Source organism: Sciurus carolinensis, chromosome 3, assembly GCF_902686445.1.
Source record: "Sciurus carolinensis chromosome 3, mSciCar1.2, whole genome shotgun sequence".
NCBI classification, from domain to species: domain Eukaryota; kingdom Metazoa; phylum Chordata; class Mammalia; order Rodentia; family Sciuridae; genus Sciurus; species Sciurus carolinensis.
In genome coordinates, this window is record NC_062215.1 from 127,065,338 (window position 1) to 127,086,090 (window position 20,753).

General features: G+C 37.7%; 1 protein-coding gene across 10 annotated transcripts in view; it reads left to right on the forward strand.

Moving 5' to 3' along the window:
- Osbpl6 (oxysterol binding protein like 6) overlaps positions 1-20,753 on the forward strand; it is a 198,244-nt gene that overhangs the window by 162,934 nt on the left and 14,557 nt on the right. For 4 of the 10 annotated variants that reach the window (XM_047545029.1, XM_047545031.1, XM_047545032.1 and 1 more), the window contains 4 exons: positions 5,598-5,731; positions 6,507-6,530; positions 14,916-15,023; positions 16,746-16,883. In XM_047545029.1, the coding sequence (XP_047400985.1) occupies positions 5,598-5,731; positions 6,507-6,530; positions 14,916-15,023; positions 16,746-16,883 (404 nt within the window). The remainder of the gene's footprint in view (positions 1-5,597; positions 5,732-6,506; positions 6,531-14,915; positions 15,024-16,745; positions 16,884-20,753) is intronic. The other 6 variants (XM_047545030.1, XM_047545033.1, XM_047545034.1 and 3 more) reach the window with 2 other exon arrangements.

Here is a 20,753-nt window from a genome sequence, read left to right on the forward strand (position 1 = left end):
GTGTATAAATATGGCTTATTATGTAAGTCAAATAATTATCATCAGCTACAGAAAATAAAGTATAACAACTAAGAAGCAGAATAATAGCATGCAGGTCTTTGTGTTTAGCAAAAGGAACACTGGTTCCCAGATTAACTCTCCCCTTACTGCTGTGGCACGTATCTTCCAACCTGGTAAAGTTTGTATTTTGACTTAAGATGTTACCTTCTCCAGCACTGTCTTTTAAAATCTCATGAGAGATACACATTGTTTTTAGTCACTAACAATTGTGAACTAGTCATGTATTTCCCCTGGGGCTGCTGATGGTAAGTTATAAAATATTCTTTTTTTTTTTTCCATTTACATAGGGTAATGATGTTTATTATTTTTCCCCTCCCCCCACCCCTCCCACCCCTCTTTTCCCTCTACACAGTCCTTCTTTCCTTCATTCTTGCCGCTCTCCTTAGCCTAACTCTAAACCTAACCCTAAACCTAATGCTAGCCCCTCCCACCCCCCATTATATGTCCTCATCCGCTTATCAGCGAGATCATTCGTCCTTTAGTTTTTTGAGATTGGCTTATCTCACTTAGCATGATATTTTCCAATTTCGACCATTTGCCTACAAATGCCATAATTTTATCATTCTTCATTGCGGAGTAATATTCCATTGTATAAATATGCCACAGTTTCTTTATCCATTCATCAACTGAAGGGCATCTAGGTTGGTTCCACAATCTGGCTATGGTGAATTGAGCAGCAGGGATGCAAGGTTGGTTCAACATTCGGAAATCAATAAATGTCATTCACCATATCAACAGACTTAAAGTTAAGAATCACATGATTATTTCAATAGATGCAGAAAAAGCATTTGATAAAATACAGCATCCCTTCATGCTCAAAACACTAGAAAAAATTGGGGTAGTGGGAACATTCCTAAACATTATAAAGGCAATCTACGCTAAGCCCATGGCTAATATCATTCTAAATGGTGAAAAACTGAAAGCGTTCCCCCTAAAAACTGGAACAAGGCAGGGATGCCCTCTTTCACCGCTTCTATTCAACATCGTCCTTGAGACTCTAGCCAGAGCAATCAGACAAACCAAAGAAATTAAAGGGATACGAATAGGAAAAGAAGAACTCAAACTATCCCTGTTCGCTGATGACATGATTATATATTTAGAGGAACCTGGAAATTCCACCAGAAAACTTTTAGAACTCATAAGTGAATTCAGTAAAGTAGCAGGTTACAAGATCAATGCTCATAAATCCAATGCATTTTTATACATAAGTGATGAATCTTCAGAAAGAGAAATTAGGAAAACTACCCCATTCACAATAGCATCGAAAAAAATAAAATACTTGGGAATCAATCTCACAAAAGAGGTGAAAGACCTCTACAATGAGAACTACAGAACACTAAAGAAAGAAATTCAAGAAAACCTTAGAAGATGGAAAGATCTCCCATGTTCCTGGATAGGCAGAATTAATATCGTCAAAATGGCTATACTACCTAAAGTGCTATACAGATTCAATGCAATTCCAATTAAAATCCCAATGATGTACCTTGCAGAAATAGAGCAAGCAATTATGAAATTCATCTGGAAGAATAAAAAACCTAGAATAGCTAAAGCAATCCTCAGTAGCAAGAGCGAAGCAGGGGGTATTGCAATACCAGATCTTCAACTCTACTACAAAGCAATAGTAACAAAAACGGCATGGTATTGGTACCAAAATAGACAGGTAGATCAATGGTACAGAATAGAGGACATGGACACAAACCCAAATAAATACAATTTTCTCATACTAGACAAAGGTTCCAACAATATGCAATGGAGAAAAGATAGCCTCTTCAACAAATGGTGCTGGGAAAACTGGAAAACCATATGCAATAGAATGAAATTAAACCCCTATCTCTCACCCTACACAAAACTCAACTCAAAATGGATCAAGGACCTCGGAATCAGACCAGAGACCCTGCATCTTATAGAAGAAAAAGTAGGTCCAAATCTTCAACTTGTTGGCTCAGGATCAGATTTCCTTAACAGGACTCCCATAGCACAAGAAATAAAAGCAAGAATCAACAACTGGGATAGATTCAAACTTAAAAGCTTTCTCTCAGCAAAGGAAACTATCAGAAATGTGAAGAGAAAGCCTACAGAGTGGGAGAATATCTTTGCCAACCATACCTCAGATAGAGCGCTAATTTCCAGAATCTGTAAAGAACTCAAAAAACTCTACACGAAGAATACAAATAATCCAATCAACAAATGGGCTAAGGAAATGAACAGACACTTCACAGAAGATGTACAAGTAATCAACAGATATATGAAACAATGTTCAACATCCCTAGTAATAAGAGAAATGCAAATCAAAACTACCCTAAGATTTCATCTCACCCCAATTATAAAATATTCTTGAAAATACAAGTTAAATGGAGCATCTCTCTGCCCCTTAATACTCAAAAGCCTGGTGGCCCAAGGGGGAAAAAAAGGGTATACCCTAAAGGTGTCCTGAGAAATGCTGAACTTGAAGAAATCGGACCATCAGAGAAGATGTTCCATGGTGTTTAACAAGAACCTTAGCTTCCAAAGTTAATCTTCCCATACTACAATACGTTTCAAATTTCAGATATCAGGTATTTGAGAGATAATCAGATAACATATAGATATTTCTTTAATGCCATAATCCCAAAATTGGCTTAATCTCTTTTTGTTTGTTTGGGTTTTTTTGTTCACTGTACATGACTGGGGTACAACTTTTCATTTCTGTGGTTGTACACGAAGTAAGTGACACCGTTTGTGTAATCATACATGTACGTAGAGTAATGATGTTTGTCACATTCCATTATCTTTCTTTCCCCCTGCCGCTTCCCACCCTTCGTTTCCCTCTACGCAATCCATCATTCCTCCATTCTTCCCTTACCCCTCCTCCCCATTATGTTGGCTTAATCTTCTTTTCTGTTGATTTGTCAGTTGAGATTCTGTAAGGCCAACTCTCTCACCTGCCTTTTTACTCCTAATAAATGCATTTTTATTGCATTATTAACTGGATGCTAATGATGTTGTTAGAGTAAAGCAATAATATTTTGTTCATGTAACAACATAGATTCAAGCCAGTGACTTTTACTTCCAGGACAGGGTGGCATCAGAGAGAATGAGACAGCAAATGTATGAGTCTAGTCGAGCATGTGAGCATAGAGAACTCCTAAAGGGAGATGGGTTAATTTGAAGATGCCCCGGAAAAGCTTTGTGTGTTTGGTTACAATCCTGAAGCTTTCAGGAGATCCAAGTTTCAACAGACTTTTAAAGTCTCTGTTGAAATGACATGTTTTGTTTTCAACGGACATACACATTCTCTATGCTAGAAGAAAAGGGGAGGGGCTTACCATGACTGTTGTGCGAACTCTTTAGAAAGCATTATGAGTTTTAAAACTGGTACAGAGTCTGCTTTTAGAGTTACAGCAGGGTTAATGCATTTCAGCTATCAAGTTATTATCTTTAAATGGATGACAGAATGTAACACATAAATCAATAGATGTGAATCCCTTGGGATCCTGCCATTTCCGCCTTTGATTTAGTGGCTGTATTTTGTGCTAAAAATGTTCCACTTCTTTTAAAAATAATCTGTCTCAAATTTAAAAATATCTATTTTTGAAAAGCTGCATATTATAGTAAATATTACTGTAGAAAACAGTAATGTTGAAGTTAGAAATTCAACATTTTGTAGTTCAAAGTGAAAGACTGTCTCAGATTTCACCAATATAAGTTGTCAGGTATGCAGGAAATGGGGGGAGAGGTGGTGTTTTTTATTGTTCCTTTTAAATCAAAGTGCTTTTGACATCAAGACATTCCTAGCTGAGAAAGCAATCCAAGTGCTGTTCTTAAAGCCAAATCATTTCCTACCTCCAAGGGAACTAGCTAGAACTTCTAGATCAGCTGTCTGTTTTATATTGACATGACTCATAAAATGCTCTTTTTTGGGTGTATGCTTTGGGGAAATAATTTTGAATAACTCTAAATGATTTGCATGACACTTTATGCTACACAAAACTACTCAGAATATTATCAAATATGATAAGCAAAACATATTCTCTGTTCCTTCTGGACATGATAAATTAATTTTTTTTTTTTTAATTAATCTTTTTTTTTTTTTTTTATTGTGAACAAATGGGATACATGTTCTTTCTCTGTTTGTACATAGAGTAAAGGCATACCATTTGTGTAATCATACGTTTACATAGGGTGATGTTGGTTGATTCATTCTGTTATTTTTTCCCCTTCCCCCCACCCCTCCCATCCCTCTTTTCCCTCTATACAGTCCTTCCTTCCCCCATTCTTGCCCCCCTCCCTAACCCTCACTCTAACCCTAAAACTAACCCCTCCCACGCCCCATTATGTATCATCATCCACTTATCAGCGAGATCATTCTTCCTTTGGTTTTTTGAGATTGGCTTATCTCACTTAGCATGATATTCTCCAATTTCGACCATTTGCTTGCAAATGCCATAATTTTATCATTCTTTATGGCTGAGTAATATTCCATTGTATATATATGCCACAGTTTCTTTATCCATTCATCAACTGAAGGGCATCTAGGTTGGTTCCACAATCTGGCTATGGTGAATTGAGCAGCAATGAACATTGATGTGGCTGTATCTCTGTAGTATGCTGATTTTAAGTCCTTTGGGTATAGGCCAAGGAGTGGGATAGCTGGGTCAAATGGTAGTTCCATTCCAAGTTTTTTAAGGAATCTCCATACTGCCTTCCAGAGTGGTTGCACTAATTTGCAACCCCACCAGCAATGTATGAGTGTACCTTTTTCCCCACATCCTCGCCAACACCTGTTGTTGCTTGTGTTTTTGATAATCGCCATTCTGATTGGGGTGAGATGGAATCTTAGGGTGGTTTTGATTTGCATTTCTTTTATTACTAGAGATGTTGAACATTTTTCCATATGTTTGTTGATTGTAGGTCTTCTTCTGTGAAGTGTCTGTTCATTTCCTTAGATCATTTGTTGATTGGATTATTTGTAGTCTTGGTGTTGAGTTTTTTGAGTTCTTTATAGATTCTGGAGATTAGTGCTCTATCTGAAGTGTGATTGGCAAAGATTTTCTCCCACTCTGTAGGTTCTTTCTTCACATTGCTGATAGTTTCCTTTGCTGAGAGAAAGCTTTTTAGTTTGAATCTATCCCAGTTGTTGATTCTTGCTTTTATTTCTTGTGCTATGGGAGTCCTGTTGAGGAAGTCTGGTCCTAAGCCGACATGTTGAAGATCTGGACCTACTTTTTCTTCTATAAGATGCAGGGTCTCTGGTCTGATTCCAAGGTCCTTAATCCATTTTGAGTTTGTATTGATATTCAGAATGGATTTTGATATTTTGTATGCTATTTCCAAATCTTTGTTGGTTTGTCTGGTATGAAATCCTAAAATTTTCACTCTAATTTATTACAGTTGCCATTGCTTGCTTTGAGTATAGATATTCTGATAAATTCCATTTTTAAGGCTGATTTTTAATTAAACTGTAGCATGTATGAGTTAAAAGTTCTGAGAAGTTTATCATTTTGTATATTTTTTCTGAATATGTTTAATATTTGCTTCTCACATTTCTCCCCATCCAGTGCATTCTCTTTTGAAGTCTGCATTTAATAGCATAGCTATCGAGAAAGAGAAGCTGAAGCAGATGGTTTCTGAGCAGGATCACAATAAAGGCCACAGCACGCAGATGGCCCGGCTCCGACAGTCACTGTCTCAGGTAAATGAGAGTGTTTGTTTTCATGTGCATGACACAGTCCCAAACCCTGTCAGGCAAAAGATTGGGGTGGAGGCTGTCAATCCTAGCAATGACACATTCCCTTGAAATCTCCCAAGATGTTGTAATGTCAGTATTGAATTTTATTATTTTTCTTCCCCAAAATGTCAAAGTAAGAGTGAAAATAAACCAAATTGCTTGCACACGTATACTCATTATTTTGTCTAATTGAATACTTAATGCCTAAGTTCATTTCTACAATAGCCCCTGGTTTAAAAAAAAAAAAGCACAAGACATTTATACTTGATTTGCACATCTAAAGTATGTTCTAGAATACATCAAGTCCAGTGTTTAAAAAGAGAATCTACTAGAGCTTTCACCCCTAATATTTTTCCCACTTAGATTTTTAATCTGTTGAAAATTGCCAGTTACTATGAATCCATTTTTTTTTTTTCTTTTCTGATTTTCGCTTTAGGAAAATCTAATCTAAGATACGTTCCCGAAGCTAGACTTTTATATTCGATATGTATTATTTAGTTGCTCTTGTTAAAACTGACCAAATCTCTGTGTATATCAAAGTTGAGATTCTGACACAAATCCTTTAAAGCTGTGCTTATGCCTTTTTATACCGAGTTCTTCCTTTGAAGTAAATATTTTCTTCAGTTAGTCCATAAATGCACTTATTTTAATTCCTTTGAGAATTTAATGTTTTGTATGATTTTTGTGAGAACTCAGTGTTTATGTAAAATATCATTCACTTCCTGGTGCCTTGGATCAGAGTGAAGGAGCAAGCAAATCCTGGGTAAGTGGTTCTCCATGTGGATCAGATCCTGCTTGAACATCTTCCCTCAGTCCCTAACTTAGATGTAAACTGTATCACCATGTTTTATGTACCTGAACTGTCAGCATATAGTCAGTGTTGTTTCATGTTATGGAGTGCTGCTACCTGGGCCACATGCCAGCATTCACCATGAAACACTGTCGGCTAAGGTGCATACGCTGCTTCCGGTGCTAAACCAGGGGCCTTGGGAGCATGTGCACCTGTACTGCCAGGCTGCAGAGGGCTTCACTTTAAAGAGCAGGGAGTGGTGGTGCATGCCTATAATCACAGAGACTCTGGGGCCTGAGTCAGGAGGATCGGAAGTTTGAGGCCAGCCCCAGCAACTTAGCAAGGCCCTGTCTCAAAATAAAAAATGAAAAGGACTGGGAATATAGCTCAGTTGTGGAGCACCCAGGTTCAACCTCCAGTACCAACAAAAAACAAAGAAAGAAAGAATAGGATACTTTAAATGTTCTCCCTGGACTCTTCTCATGCCATTTATCTGTTGAACACTCAGTTGACATTAATTGAGCTTCCAAATTATGGTCAAATAAACATGCATATTCCACCCTATAAATACACGTAAAATATATTCTTGACCCCCTAAATGTTGCAGTGTTTCTTTAAGATGGGTTAATGATAGAAACTTAGTGATGTAAATCAAGCTTATACAAAGATAAATAAGAAAATTTGTCTCTTGCTTGATGATTGCTTGCTTTTGAGCTTCAGGTGAAATTAGAAATGACTAGGAAGAGAAATTTTGAAAGTTATTTATTTGTTCATTCAACTGACTTTACTCGGTATTGTGCAAGATATGGTACTCTATGTGCCTGTTTCCCAGGAGGCTCATGCTCTGATTAGTGAGATCAGCAGTATTTATCAAAGAAACGGTTAAATGGACCACACTGTATCATTCCATCCAGAGTATGGTGGTGCAGATTTCCAGAGCTCTTCTGTTTGTTTAAAAGAATGGGAGATCCCTGAGCTGAGAGCAGAGTCCCAGATCTGACTTCCTGAGCATACAAGGAAGGACCTGATGCTAACACAATAAAAGTAAAATCAAGCAAAATTGTATCAACTGTCATCCTTTGGACTAAAATATTTCCCTTTCTTGCAAAGGCATATTTATTTGCATCTAAAGTCAGAGCCCCAATAGTTTTTTCTGGGGTTGTTGGGGTTTCGTTTGTTATATTTAGGCTTTTTTTAACCAAAGAAATCGAAAGATGTGAAAATAATTTGGGTCGTAAAGACTCTTGCACCTATTCATTAGATAATTCAGTGATTGCAGTTATGTATTACCAGGAACTTTGTTCACATTCTTGTGTCCATCCAGACCGTCCAGTTGGGCCAGTCCTTTCCTATCTGGCCATCTTTCCTATAACCTCTGACACTGGACTCTAATTTAGAAATCTCCACAGCCTATGGTTAGGCATTTAAGTTTTACTAACATTTCACTGCTTTCTGGTGAATCATTGTCCATGGTTAGACTACTGCTAAGGTGACTGGAGAATGGAATTAACAAGGAAGTTACTCTAAGAGTTACTAGTTAAGTAAGTAGGAATCAGCCCATTGGGGCTATATGAAGGAGTTTAAGTTTATCCTTTCAGTGATGGGGAGTGCTTAAGAATATTTAACTGGTGAATGACAATGCCAGAAATTGGAAATATTGCATATTTCTGTATATTAGAAAGATTAGTCTTGTGTGGTATGGAGGTTGGGTAGAATTAAAGCAAAACTAGCTTGGCAGGCACATAGTGTTCAAGATAATTTGAGAATGTTTTGTGATACTCAAGGTAATATTCCTGAACTAAGGAGGTACTAGTCTTGATAAAGGAGGGGATCCATTTCAGATACACCAAGGAGGATAATCAGCTTGGTTTACAGATCAGCTGAACATTAGCAAGGGACCAGAAAACAGAGCCAAGACAAGTCCAGGCTTTTTATTTGAATAACTGGCTATGAAAGTTCTTCCCCCCACCCCCGCAACCCCCAGAGAGATCATGCAAGAGGAACTGATTTATTGCAGGTGTGGGATGAGTGATTTTGTGGAGATAAAGATGTCTGAGGGACATCCAGCAGGTTAAACAAATCAACAGACAGATAGAAAGATGTGGATATCCTAGTGTATCAGTGAAGTTATTGAGGTTGATCAGTTGTGTTTTCAGTCACAATAAAAGGAGTTCAATGGTACTGGTGCTGCTATACAGGATGTTAATATTTTAAGGACAGTTTAAGAAAGAGCTCTTTTGATGGAAACCCAGGGGAAGCAACCAAGGAATTTAGGAATGATGACCATGGAGATAAAGGATAGATCTTTGATGATCTCAAAAAGGAAAAAGTTAACATCCCAACTTAGCAGGAAATAATACGTGGACTAAATGTCAACCCTGGAATTTGGCAGTCATAGCATGATTGTATCATGAAGGCAAAGACCAGCAGGTATGGAGATGTTGAAGGTAGGAAGCAACTGTGCAACTATCCTGATTGGCCAGCTCTACTTTCAGTCTCCTCTTTAGTACAGCACTTATGATTGAACAAATAAGACTGGGGTGTTGCCCAGTGGTAGAGCACTTACCTAGCATGTACAAGGTTCTGGATTCTATCCCCAGCACCAAAAAGGAAAAGAAATTTTTTTGAACAAATATTAAATAGTTTTCATACATCGAGACAATTGTTCTCCAAATAGGACTTATATCAAATAAAATATATAAGCTTTAAAAATGTTAGGCTTTGGGCTGGGGTTGTGGCTCAGTGGTAGCACATTTGCCTAGCATGTGTGAGCATGCCTAGCATGTGTTTTATGTTAGTATAACTTCACATTCTAGTATGATTTTAGGTAGCCTAATAAATCATTGGTCCATATTCAAGTGTCATCAGTTAAACCCCCAGATATCTTCTTCATGACCAGGTCTCTCCCCCAGAGGAGAAAGAAAGGAGATGGTGTTAAAATAATTTAAAGCCTAACATTTTTTAAAATATTTTTTCTAGTTGTCGATGAACCTTTATGTAATTAATTTATTTATATGTGGTGCTAAGAATCGAACCCAGTGCCTCACACATGCTAGGCAAATGTGCTACCACTGAGCCACAACCTCAGCCCAAAGCCTAACATTTTTAAAGCTTATATATTTTATTTGATATAAGTCCTATTTGATATATATCTAATTATTAAAATGCTGCTTTTCAATGAGACTTTTAAGTGCATATATCAATTTAGCAAATTCCATCATCTTTTTAGCAGGCATATAGCATATAAAACACATGCAATTAGCATTCTTCACTACATGCTCAGCATAAATTGTTACCTACCTTGAAAAAGTAACAGTTTGGCAGGCTGGACAGCCAGATGACTTCTTCTCCTAAAGTAATATTACTTCCCTGATCTATATGTACACACACATGCATAATTCTGTTATTTTACCCTGTTAAAACTTAAATTAACTTTCACACTGGAGAGAAAGCATCAATGTTGAACTTAAACTTGTAGGGCAGGACATTTTATATGGCATCTGTCCTTATAATTTCAGTTATAATGTCATGTTCTGATTTGTGTAGTACTCTGAACCTCAAAATTAAATAGTATATAATAAGACAAAGGCAACCTTGGCACTCCTGATTACCATAATAATAAAAGATTCAAGGCTACTTGAGTCTGTCTTCAGTATATTACCCTCAACCACTATTACTAGTTTGATTTCTAGCCCCAGAATTTGTGCACAGCTCATGCCGAATGTAGTGGGAATTGGGTCCATATAAATGCAAGCAACAGAATATGACCATCTATTCCAGCTAGAATTACTATAGTTCATTAAATCAATATGCCATCAATTGTTAGGTACATCATTATTTTGTGCATTACTGAGAAAGAAAAAAACCATTACTGTCAATTGAACTGACACAGTGCTTCAGAGGTGCTTGATGTGGGGGGAAATGTGTATCTTAGAATCAGTGAAATATGGTCTATAGGAGATTGTAGGCAAAAAATTGGCTTAAGGCTCATAGTAGCATAATTTAGAATCCCAATTGTAGAATCTGTCATCCTGCCTGTCCACAACATTTCACTTAACCAAAATAAATATTCTGTGATGGGATAAAAGTTTCAAGTGTATTTATTTATTTCTGAATCCACAGTTCCCTGGGTTTGGCCACATTTGTTGTATATGAAGATATTTTTCATAGAATCCTTTACATCACTTTTAGTTCTCTCTCAACTTTAAATTGCTGTTGTTTTATCCACAATTTGGCAATATTTTAAAAGCCTTTTAAGTTTTTTGCTCATGGACCCTATAGATCCTTATTTATATGACTACTTTAAGGAAGTAGTGCTGAATATAGAAAATAATTATGCACATAAATTTTCATGGTAGTATTACTTATTTTAGTAAAAAAATCAGCAACCATATAAGTGCCCAGTAATAGGAAATCATTGCTTGTTATGCAACTACCAAACTCATGTTAATGAAGAGGTTGCAATATAAAATAAATGCTTATGTGCAAAGAATTAGTGGCAGCTACAGGGTATGAACTGCACACCCAGTAAACAATATGCAAAAAAAAAAAAAAAAACACTTAAGAAAAAAAGCTAGAAAGAAATAAACCAAACTGCCAACAGTTGGGCAGTAAGATATGAAAGAAATATTTTTCTACTTTTTTTTTTGCATTTTCAAAAGATAATAGTATTTTTTTAATTCAAAAACCAAGGTGATTTCTAAGAGATGCCCAGAATTTGGCTTTTGACAGTCCCAGCTGTATTAACTTTCTCAATTCTTTTGAACCAGTTTTACTTTTATACAAAGGGTTTGATGTTATGGTGATTCCATCTTGCTATGTATTTCAAATCCTTCTCCAGTCATCAGGCAGCCATGTTTCCTTCCCAGAACCGACATTCCACTTAGTATTTATGCCATTGTCTCAGTCTAAGGTAAATTCTCCCTCATATCTGAGAGGGTCTGTAGCTAAAGAAGTAGGTATTTTGGTAATTTATAGCTCAGAACTTGAAAATGGTAACTTTTTTAATAGATTGAGAAGGAATGGTATGTTTGTTGGATATATTAGACTTGAATGTGTGTGAAAGGCATGAAGCATGGGGGTATGAGCATGCTCTGTGGAGTTTTTAGCACAGTCCAAACTCACTAGGTAAGTAGTGAATGTATAAAACCTGTTTGGAGAAGACTCTAAGCACAGTTTGTAGTTTTGAGGTGCTTCCTCCCTGTGAGGCTGTGGTCCTACATGCCATTGATAAAGCACCGCTTTTACTGACAAGTCTCCATAGCTTTTCTTGCTCATTGGCTGGTACCAGTGGCTGGTGATCTGCCTCCTTCTTCCTTGCTTTGCCACAGTTCACTCTCCTTGGGTATATCCCCTACATTATTTCTGCCATCTTCTAGGCTCTTTCATGTTATTTATCACTAATAGCATCATTTCCATCTTAATGACTTAATTCTTCAAGATTTCCATGATATTTTTAGAGAAAAAAAGAGGTGAGCTTCAGAAAGGGAAATACTTAATGTGATCTAGAGCACCACCCAAGACTGCTACACCGCAGAGCTCACGACATTCAGCTGTAGCAAATCAAAAATAGTCTGTGATCAAGGCAAAAGGAGGAGCCAGGCCTGGTGAGATTGGCAGAAATGGACTGTTGCATGTTCGTTCTCAGCTTACACTTTCCACTATGGGGATTGCCAGAGACGAAGTTATTTATTCCCTTGTTTTTTGTGCTATGTCATAACAAGGTTTTCCCACCACTGCATGTCTATATTTATATATAGATATATATAAAACTCCTGCTAACCATAATGTAACCAACACCCCCCCCAAAAAAAAAAACCTAGAATTATTTTTACACTATCCTGGAATTGGTATTTATTGTTCATAATGATAACCAAGAAGCACTGTCCAAAATTCTAATTTAGCATCTCAATTAAATCTGAAATGAACTTTAAAAGTTAACTAATACAACTGAATTATTGTTTACTGAAGAAATTAAGGCCCATGGTGGCACATACCTGTAATCCCAGCTACCCAAGAGAATGAGGCAGGAGGATCCTTGGTTTGAGGCCAGCCTGAGCAACTTAACCAGATCTGTCTAGAAGAGAGAAAAGAGAAAGAAATGGAGACCCAACAAGGGCTGAGCATAAAGACCACTGAGCCTTGGAACCAAGAGAACTTCATCTTTTGACTCTCAGACCAGGAGTTTTGTTTTTCACATTATATCTAAGAAAAAGAAAAATTATTTTCAGATTTTAACTTATTCCCCTACTAATATTAGTGACTAGAGGTTCTCTTGTGTGCCCTTCACACATACTTACAGGCAGGATCACATTAGGATAAGGTGAGAACTTAATGAGAATTTAATATTTTTAAATATCCAGAGCAAACAATTCTACAACTTTCCTTATAAATGGCAACCCATGTTTAACATTCCCACCCTGAAGAAAAGCATTACTTATCCTTGCCCTTGAGATTTTGCAGGGTTATTTCATTAACATCATTCCAACGGCAACAGAAGGTGCAGTCACTTTAGAGGAACCATTAGTTGAGGTTTATATAAAACCCTCGGGTCAAAACTGTGATTCTGCTATTAAACCCATCAGACATCTTACAGTGAGGCCTCCCACTGACATGGTGGCAAAGTATGTCTTGTGCCAGATATTTCAGTAGCTAAGATAACTTTGCACATATTGTAGGCAGAGAAATAATGAAAGAACAAATAAACATGCCTATAGTAGTCATAAAGGATAAGATTAGCAAGTATTTTTTTTTCAAATTCTAAGTTTTCAAGGTTTTGCTCCAAGAAAAATGATCCTGAGCAGTTTTACAAGATGAAAAGATATTAGGATTCTTCCTTTAGGGCACATGATTTATTCAATAAGAACATAATTACCTTTTGTTTCTAACTTCCCTGATTTCTCAGATAACCAGGGACACATTTCCTCCTGTCTTCAAATGCAATGGTTGTTGGATCTGTATCCACCAATGCTTGGCACACCAGATAAAGTGTATTATTTGATGCATTTTATAAACTGGCTCTGAAAAGCCAAAATCTGTGAGTGAACAGTTCTGTCCTCAAAAAGCAAAGGCAGTGTTGAAGAGAGGGAAGAAGTGGGAACCAAGATGTGGAGAGGACAGAAGAGACACGTCCTACTCCGTGCTCAGGGAGTATGCCCTGCCCAAGTGTAGAGTTTAACTCACTTTTGTTCACCCTGGGTGTTTTAATAGATCAGAATTATAATTAGGAGTTTACATTTGTATATGAATTGGTTTATAGTATTCATTGATTCGAATAAAGCAGAATGCCCATTTTCTGGGGCAGATGGTTTCTCTAGTAGACCCTAATATATATCCTCTACTATAAAACATCTACCTCCATCTTCTAATTGCTAATTTTAATGGGAAGGAAAGTAGTTGCACATCTTTACACTGGGTCTTGACCTCAAACAGGGGTTACACTTGAGGCTTGATATAATTCCAGTGAATCACATCTCTGTTACATAAATGGACAATATTCCCATGCATCAGTGTGATGTGCACTTCAGGGAGGACACTGTACCTTTGTTCAAAAGGGCCTTGTAGGAGGGTCATGCTTATGTGAGGCTGTTCTGCTCTTGTAATAAATGCAGTTGCTGCATGTATTAAACTCTGTTATAGCAAGTAGTGTTTAACTGATGCTAATGTATGGTATGTCAAAAGTAGTGTGATATAACTTAGAGTTGGTTACTACTGGTGTTTTGTTCTCTTTTATGGTTGTCAAGGTCTATACTGGTCCATGAAGCCACTTTGAGTCTATGCTCAAATTAGTTCTGCTGCAATGACATGTGTATTAATTATATGCTCCTGGAGAATGAAGGTGCAACTGTTGCTTGAATCACGTTCAAATACAATTCTATAAACTAAAACAAATATATTCTTCATTCCACTCCCAAATCATTTTAGATAACTACCTGATTTTGAAGTGACTCTTGAACTTTAGAAACTAGAACCAAAAAAAATAAAGGATCATCTGAGGCTGCAAAAAAAGCAATATATATATATATATACACATATATATATATATATATACACAGTGGCAGACTGGGGCCTGGATGTAATGGGCCTCAATCTATAAGAGAAAAAAATCCACAAATCAGTTTTATTAAATCCACTAACTCTGTAATATACTAACCCATGATCTTATATTACAAAAATTCAGTGCCTTAATTCTGAGCCATTTAGTTCCTTCTTATCCACAAGATAATGGCTCATGATGATCCCAAAAGTTGGAGCTAAGAACATCACAGACTTTGTTGTCTAAGTTGTACCTGTGTACTTGTTCTGTCTTATGCTTGCTTGTTAATTAGAAATTACAAGTGCTGTTTTTATTATTTTAAGGCACTCAACCAGAACGCTGAATTAAGGAGTCGGTTGAACAGAATACATTCAGAATCTATTATTTGTGATCAGGTTGTCAGTGTAAATATTATTCCTAGCCCTGATGAGGTAAGACTCATTTTTAATAAATGTAGAATACATATTTTATAGCATATAAACTTCCTGTATATTTTTGTTTATTTTTATACAGTTCTTTCCCTGTTAATAAGATTCCCTCCATAAATACTTGGGTTGCTGACACTTCAGTGTTCTCTGGAGTAGAGAATGTACATGAGCTTGACATCATTTATTCTTGGTGATAAGTTTATTTTTATTTATTCCTGTGTTCACCGGATGCCACCAAGTAGTTAAATTATAAATCTACCCCAGCTTGTGAATTTTTCTTGTGTCACATTTCTCATTTAAAATGTTCATTAACATCGAATGACCAGTGACATGTTGGAAGAAAACACTTTTAGCTGAGAAATTGCTTAGTGAAAGTTTTCTTAAGTTTTGTTTTGAAAGTCACCTAATCTTGCTAGGATAGCACTAATGGTACTGCTGCAGCTCCCACTGAGGGTGATGATGGCAGTTCATAGCTAACAGGTGTCAAGTGGCGCTCGTTGTGTGCTAGGCATTGTGCTAACCACTTTGCATGTATTGTCTCCCCGGACACTTCCAACAATTCTCTAAGGTAGGTGCCATTATTGTTCCATTTCTCAGATTGAAGAAATGGCAAGAGAATAGAACAATCAAAATTCAGGCTAAACTTAAGTGTGTAATTCTGTTTATGACCCTTTATGAAATTATCGTTGTATAGCCATGAGAACTTAATGCTGTTCAACAGTAATATTAGAGCTTTATACACCATGATACATGTAACGAGGTGAGAATTTTAATGAGTGGTAGGTCATATTTGTACCAAAAGCATATATTTCACTAGCAATCTGCAGGTGTAAGGGTTACACCATCCAACTGCTTAGGAAATATTCCAAGACCACATATCTTGGACAAGTTGTCCACCCTGTGTTCATTCAGCTCCAGAGGCCCTCGGATCTCTGATGACATTATATTCATTCAACTACCCAGAATCGAAGTATTTCTGAAATTTATAATTCAAAAGTCATTTAATAATACTCAGTTGAGACCTTTTATTCAGCTGAGTATGCACTAGAATAGAATATACATGTGTGTGTATTCTTACATATTTTTGAGTAAAACTTTAAAAACTCCTTAAAAACAATTATTTATTATTTAGTGAATAAAAATACAATTTGATACAGTTTTCAATACTTTGGTCATTTTTCACTGGTTAAAATTCATGATCTATGCGCGGGGTTGCAGCTGCATGGTAGAGAGCTTGCCTCGCAGGTGTGAGGATTAAATCCTCAGCACCACATAAAAATAAATATGTAAAGAAAAATATTGTGTACATGAACAACCAAAAAATATTTTTAAAAATTCATGATCTAATTAGAAAATGCTTTTTATATATTCTGTTTCAAAAATTGATCTTATATGTTGTTTTTTTAGCACATTTCTAGTAGTTTCTACAAGTACTCCTTGAAGTTTAGTATACCGATACATGTCTAGTAATGGCATTCCTAAGAATAAGAGGAATTTAAAATCAGGTTTAAAATCAAGTCCCCTACACCAGCCCCTTTCGACTATGCCTTCTAAAGTCTTTAAACATATTGGAAGGAAAGTTAGGTAGTAGTAAGTAAAAATTACTTGTAGTCTTCAATGTTGTAACACACAGCATGGATTTCTCTAGAAATCTGGCTAATTTAAGAGAATAGCTATTTTACCAGGGAAAAAACTGATTATGCAGTGTTCTTCTCTTTTCTGTAGGCTGGTGAGCAAATCCACGTCAATCTCCCCCTATCACAGCAAGTAGCCAATGAGAGCCGCCTCTCCATGTCAGAGTCTGTGTCTGAGTTCTTCGATGCCCAAGAGGTGCTTCTCTCTGCAAGTTCATCAGAGAATGAGGTGAGAGTCCTGGATGTGTCTGTCTCAGCTGTTTGAGACTATGAGTTTGGGTTAAAGAAAGTGAGACTGTGGAACTTCCTGGTTGTATTTGTTTACATCATGACAAAATGCTCAAATTGTAACATAGCCAAAAGTATGCAAACCATTTTGGTTCCCATTTACAGCACTTAACAACCCTTCCAGGCATCTACTCATTACTCTACTCTTAAGCTTAATGAATAAAGGGAAAGAATCAAAAATTAAATCTGATTTTCTTCTATGATTCATATTTTCAGGGTAACCAAATCATTAATGACAGAGTTCTTTACAGAAGGGAGACTAACTATTAAAATAGAAAAAAATATGAGAACTAGAAAACCACCATTCATGCATACGTGCAGACACATATATGTTATATATCTTTACCAGTGACAGGAATTTGAACATAGAAGGATAATACCAAGCATATGTCTAGCTGGATATTTGTGACTTTGGGAGTTTAGACATAGACTATCACAGAAGCCTCATTGTTAATTTTCATGAGTCTTGGAAAGTTCTTAAAACAAGGAACTGCTTTCTTGGTCAGGTTTCAGAAATTGGTTCTATTTCTGGAATTTACTCAAGTGTACTTTGATTTTTTTGTTTTGTTTTGTTTTTTGCATAAGGAAAGTGGACAAAACTCTTTCCTACATAACCAGTTATGAATTTTATCATTTGAAATTGCAAATCTGTAATGCATTTTTACCAAAAAAGAAAGAAATAGTTGCTAAATATTATTTCTATGTGCATTGAAAATAGATGGGAAGAAAATCCCATCTATCTACTATCCTGACAGTAGTAGTTATTTTGGAATGTTTGGAATTATGAGTGATTTTAGAAACAAAAATAAAGTGAAGAAGAGCAAGAAATAATGAACACATATCACTTTTATAGTGGGGACATGTAAAAAAGAATTCTTGTACCAGATGCTGACTTTGTTGGCATACTAAGGCATACAGCTGTCGCCCAGATCCCCAGGCAGGCATTAACAGGTTCAGAGAGACTCCCATACACAATACTGAGAGCTAGTTTAGTTATGTGTAATGGTAATTGATACTATCAGATCAACAGAATGATCTTGCTTGCTATTATTGCCTCTTTGCCTGTAGGCAAATCTTCATGACAAACCTAATTGTACTCGAGAGGTTGCTTGGTGAGCAACAAATGGCAGCAGAAGTGAGTTCAGTGAACTTAAGGTTAGGAGGGCCAGGATGTGACAGCTTCATGCTCCCTCCTCTTTATAGGGGTACTCTGCCACATGGACAGACATACATGGCGATTGGGGTCTTCTTCTGTTTCAGAGATGACTTTGCTGGAGACATGCTACCAGAATTTTTTTTTTTTAACTCTCATCTGAGCTCCCATTGCTGACCAGTCCTCCATCCTTCAGTCAGGTTACAGTTAGACTTGATTGCACATTATCTGAGCTTGGACCTATCATGCAGTGATTTTTTTTAGCTTCTCTCTCTGGGAACGAGCTTATTTCCCTGTTCCCAAGTTCTTGGTGCACACCCAGCTGGATGCTCAGGTACTCTTTGCCTAGACTATGGATACAGAAATGAAGAGGATGTGAAGTAAGTTATTGCACAAGTCCAAGGAAGATGGTGGTGCCATCATCTTCCTGAGGCAGAGAATGAAGCTAGTGGCAGAGATGAGGAGGGATAGGGAAGTATGGAGAGGATCATTTAATGTGGGGCACCATGAGTTTGTCAGACCTCTTCTAGGGGTGTTATCTGCCAGATAGTTGAATAGGAAAGTCCAAAGCTCAAGGGTAGGGTGGGTCTGGAGACGGAATGAGTCCACTCAGGATACACATAACAGCTACCTGTTTGACATTGCCACCCCAGTGCCCATAGTTCAGCATGTCAGGGCTGGGGATATAGCTCAGTTGGTGAAGTGCTTGTCTCATGTGCCCAGGCCCTGGGTTCAATCCCCAGCACCACCAAAAAAAAAAAAAAAACATAGTTCAGCATGTCCAGAAAAATTATCAACAAACCCCTTTCCACACACACCACACCCCAAGAAATAACAAACACACACCCATACCCCTCATTCACTTCCTTAGGCTCCTTCACCCAAGTGTTCAGCTTGGATATTGGAGCATTCCCCTTTACTCCTTCTTTTCTCTACTGTTGCCCATGTTGATCCACTCATCCGGGTCTGTAGCGCCTTTCGTCTAAGTACTCTCAGATCCACACATTTTTCTGCAGCTTCTCTGCCACCACTCCAGTCCAGTCCAGTCCAGACCCAGCTTCCCTCCCAACCTGGATTACCCATTCCCTTCATATCCAGTTTCCCTGCCTGCCTTCTCATCCCCTCCAATCTGTTTTCCACTGGGCAACCTGATTAATATTTCTAAAAGGCAAATCCCCCAGTGTCCTTAGGATAACATTCTAACTACTTAGTTATTACCCAAAGACCCCTATAAGCTCATCCCTGCTCTCAGGTGCAGCCCTATGCTACCTCTATTCTTGTGGAGCCTTCCAGCAGCCAAAGGGGTAATTCTGGATGTGCTAAAAACACTTGTGTCCCTTGGTGTAGCAAGGAGAGTGATTCTCCCCTACATCAAACTGTGGGAAGAACTGAACTGCACACCTGTTTCTGTTTTATAGGTTTTCAAAATTAACTGTTTGTATTTACATCTTCTCCCTTTACAACTCTCAGTCTTGAGTATCTGAAGGGGCCAGACCAGGAGGTAAACTGAAGTGACAGTCACCATGGTGTTCTCAGAGTTACTTATCCCCTTTGGCTAGGGCTTGGTTATTGAGTCAAGCTCATTGCCCTCGTCTCTAAATTTCTTTGTGATGAGGTCCCCCAAGAGGGTGCCTCAAGTCTTCACACTAACAGACTTGGAAAGTCAGCTCAGTGAGTTTGCCATGCCTGTGTGAATCCTAGCAGCAGCTGCAGGGCAGGCTCAAGTTGCACGTTCTACACTGCAGCTGTCAGTGGAGACTGGTTCCCTGCACTAGCTGTCCACTGTGCTTGGAGCCCTTCTCCACACACATATTACATTTAGCTCCCCCACACATTTAACTTCCTCTATTCAATGTAATCCCTTACACAAAAGTCACCTCCAGGGAAGCCAACACTAGCTGACCTATCTAAAACTTAAAGCTGCCATTTCCTCTTCTCCTCTAACCTTTTATATCCCTCTTCCCTCATTATTATCTTTCATAATTACCACTCTCTAAATAGACTGTGTCTTTCCTGTATTAACTTGTTGGTTTTGTTTACCCCACTATAATGTAGCTCCATGAAGACAGAGACTTTCCCGTTGTGCATCCAGCAGCAGAACAGTTCTGGTGAGCCCAGAGCAGGTGCTCCATAAATATTTGCTAACTGAACGGAGAAAGGAGCGCTTGTAACACATTTACAAGGGCTTATTAGGAGCATCTGGGCATTAGCTGTCTTACATCCGTATTTCCCATGAGTGAGGGAAAAATCTTTAAGTGGTATTTACCAGTGCACTTTGCTTAATGAATTCTCAGCTCCTTTTAAAAACACGGTCGCCTTGCTTCCAGAATGGTCTACTTTCCTTGCCTCTGCTTTTAAACTTCTTTTACAGTGTTGTATCCCTGGTTCCACTTGGGGGTGGGGGGTGGACTTCCTGAACCCTTTGGAGTCTCAAAGTTCATAACAAGAAATATTTGGCTCCAAGATCATGGGGCTGAAAACAAACTGTTTATTATAATACTGCAGAGCCTTTGTGTACAGGACAACATAAGGGGACCACAGCAAGACAGCCCAAACTTAGTTACTATACACACAGATACTCACTCGATGTGTATATATCTTATGTAAGGGACCACCTACATTGGAGAATTCTTTTACACCAGTGATATTGGATCATTT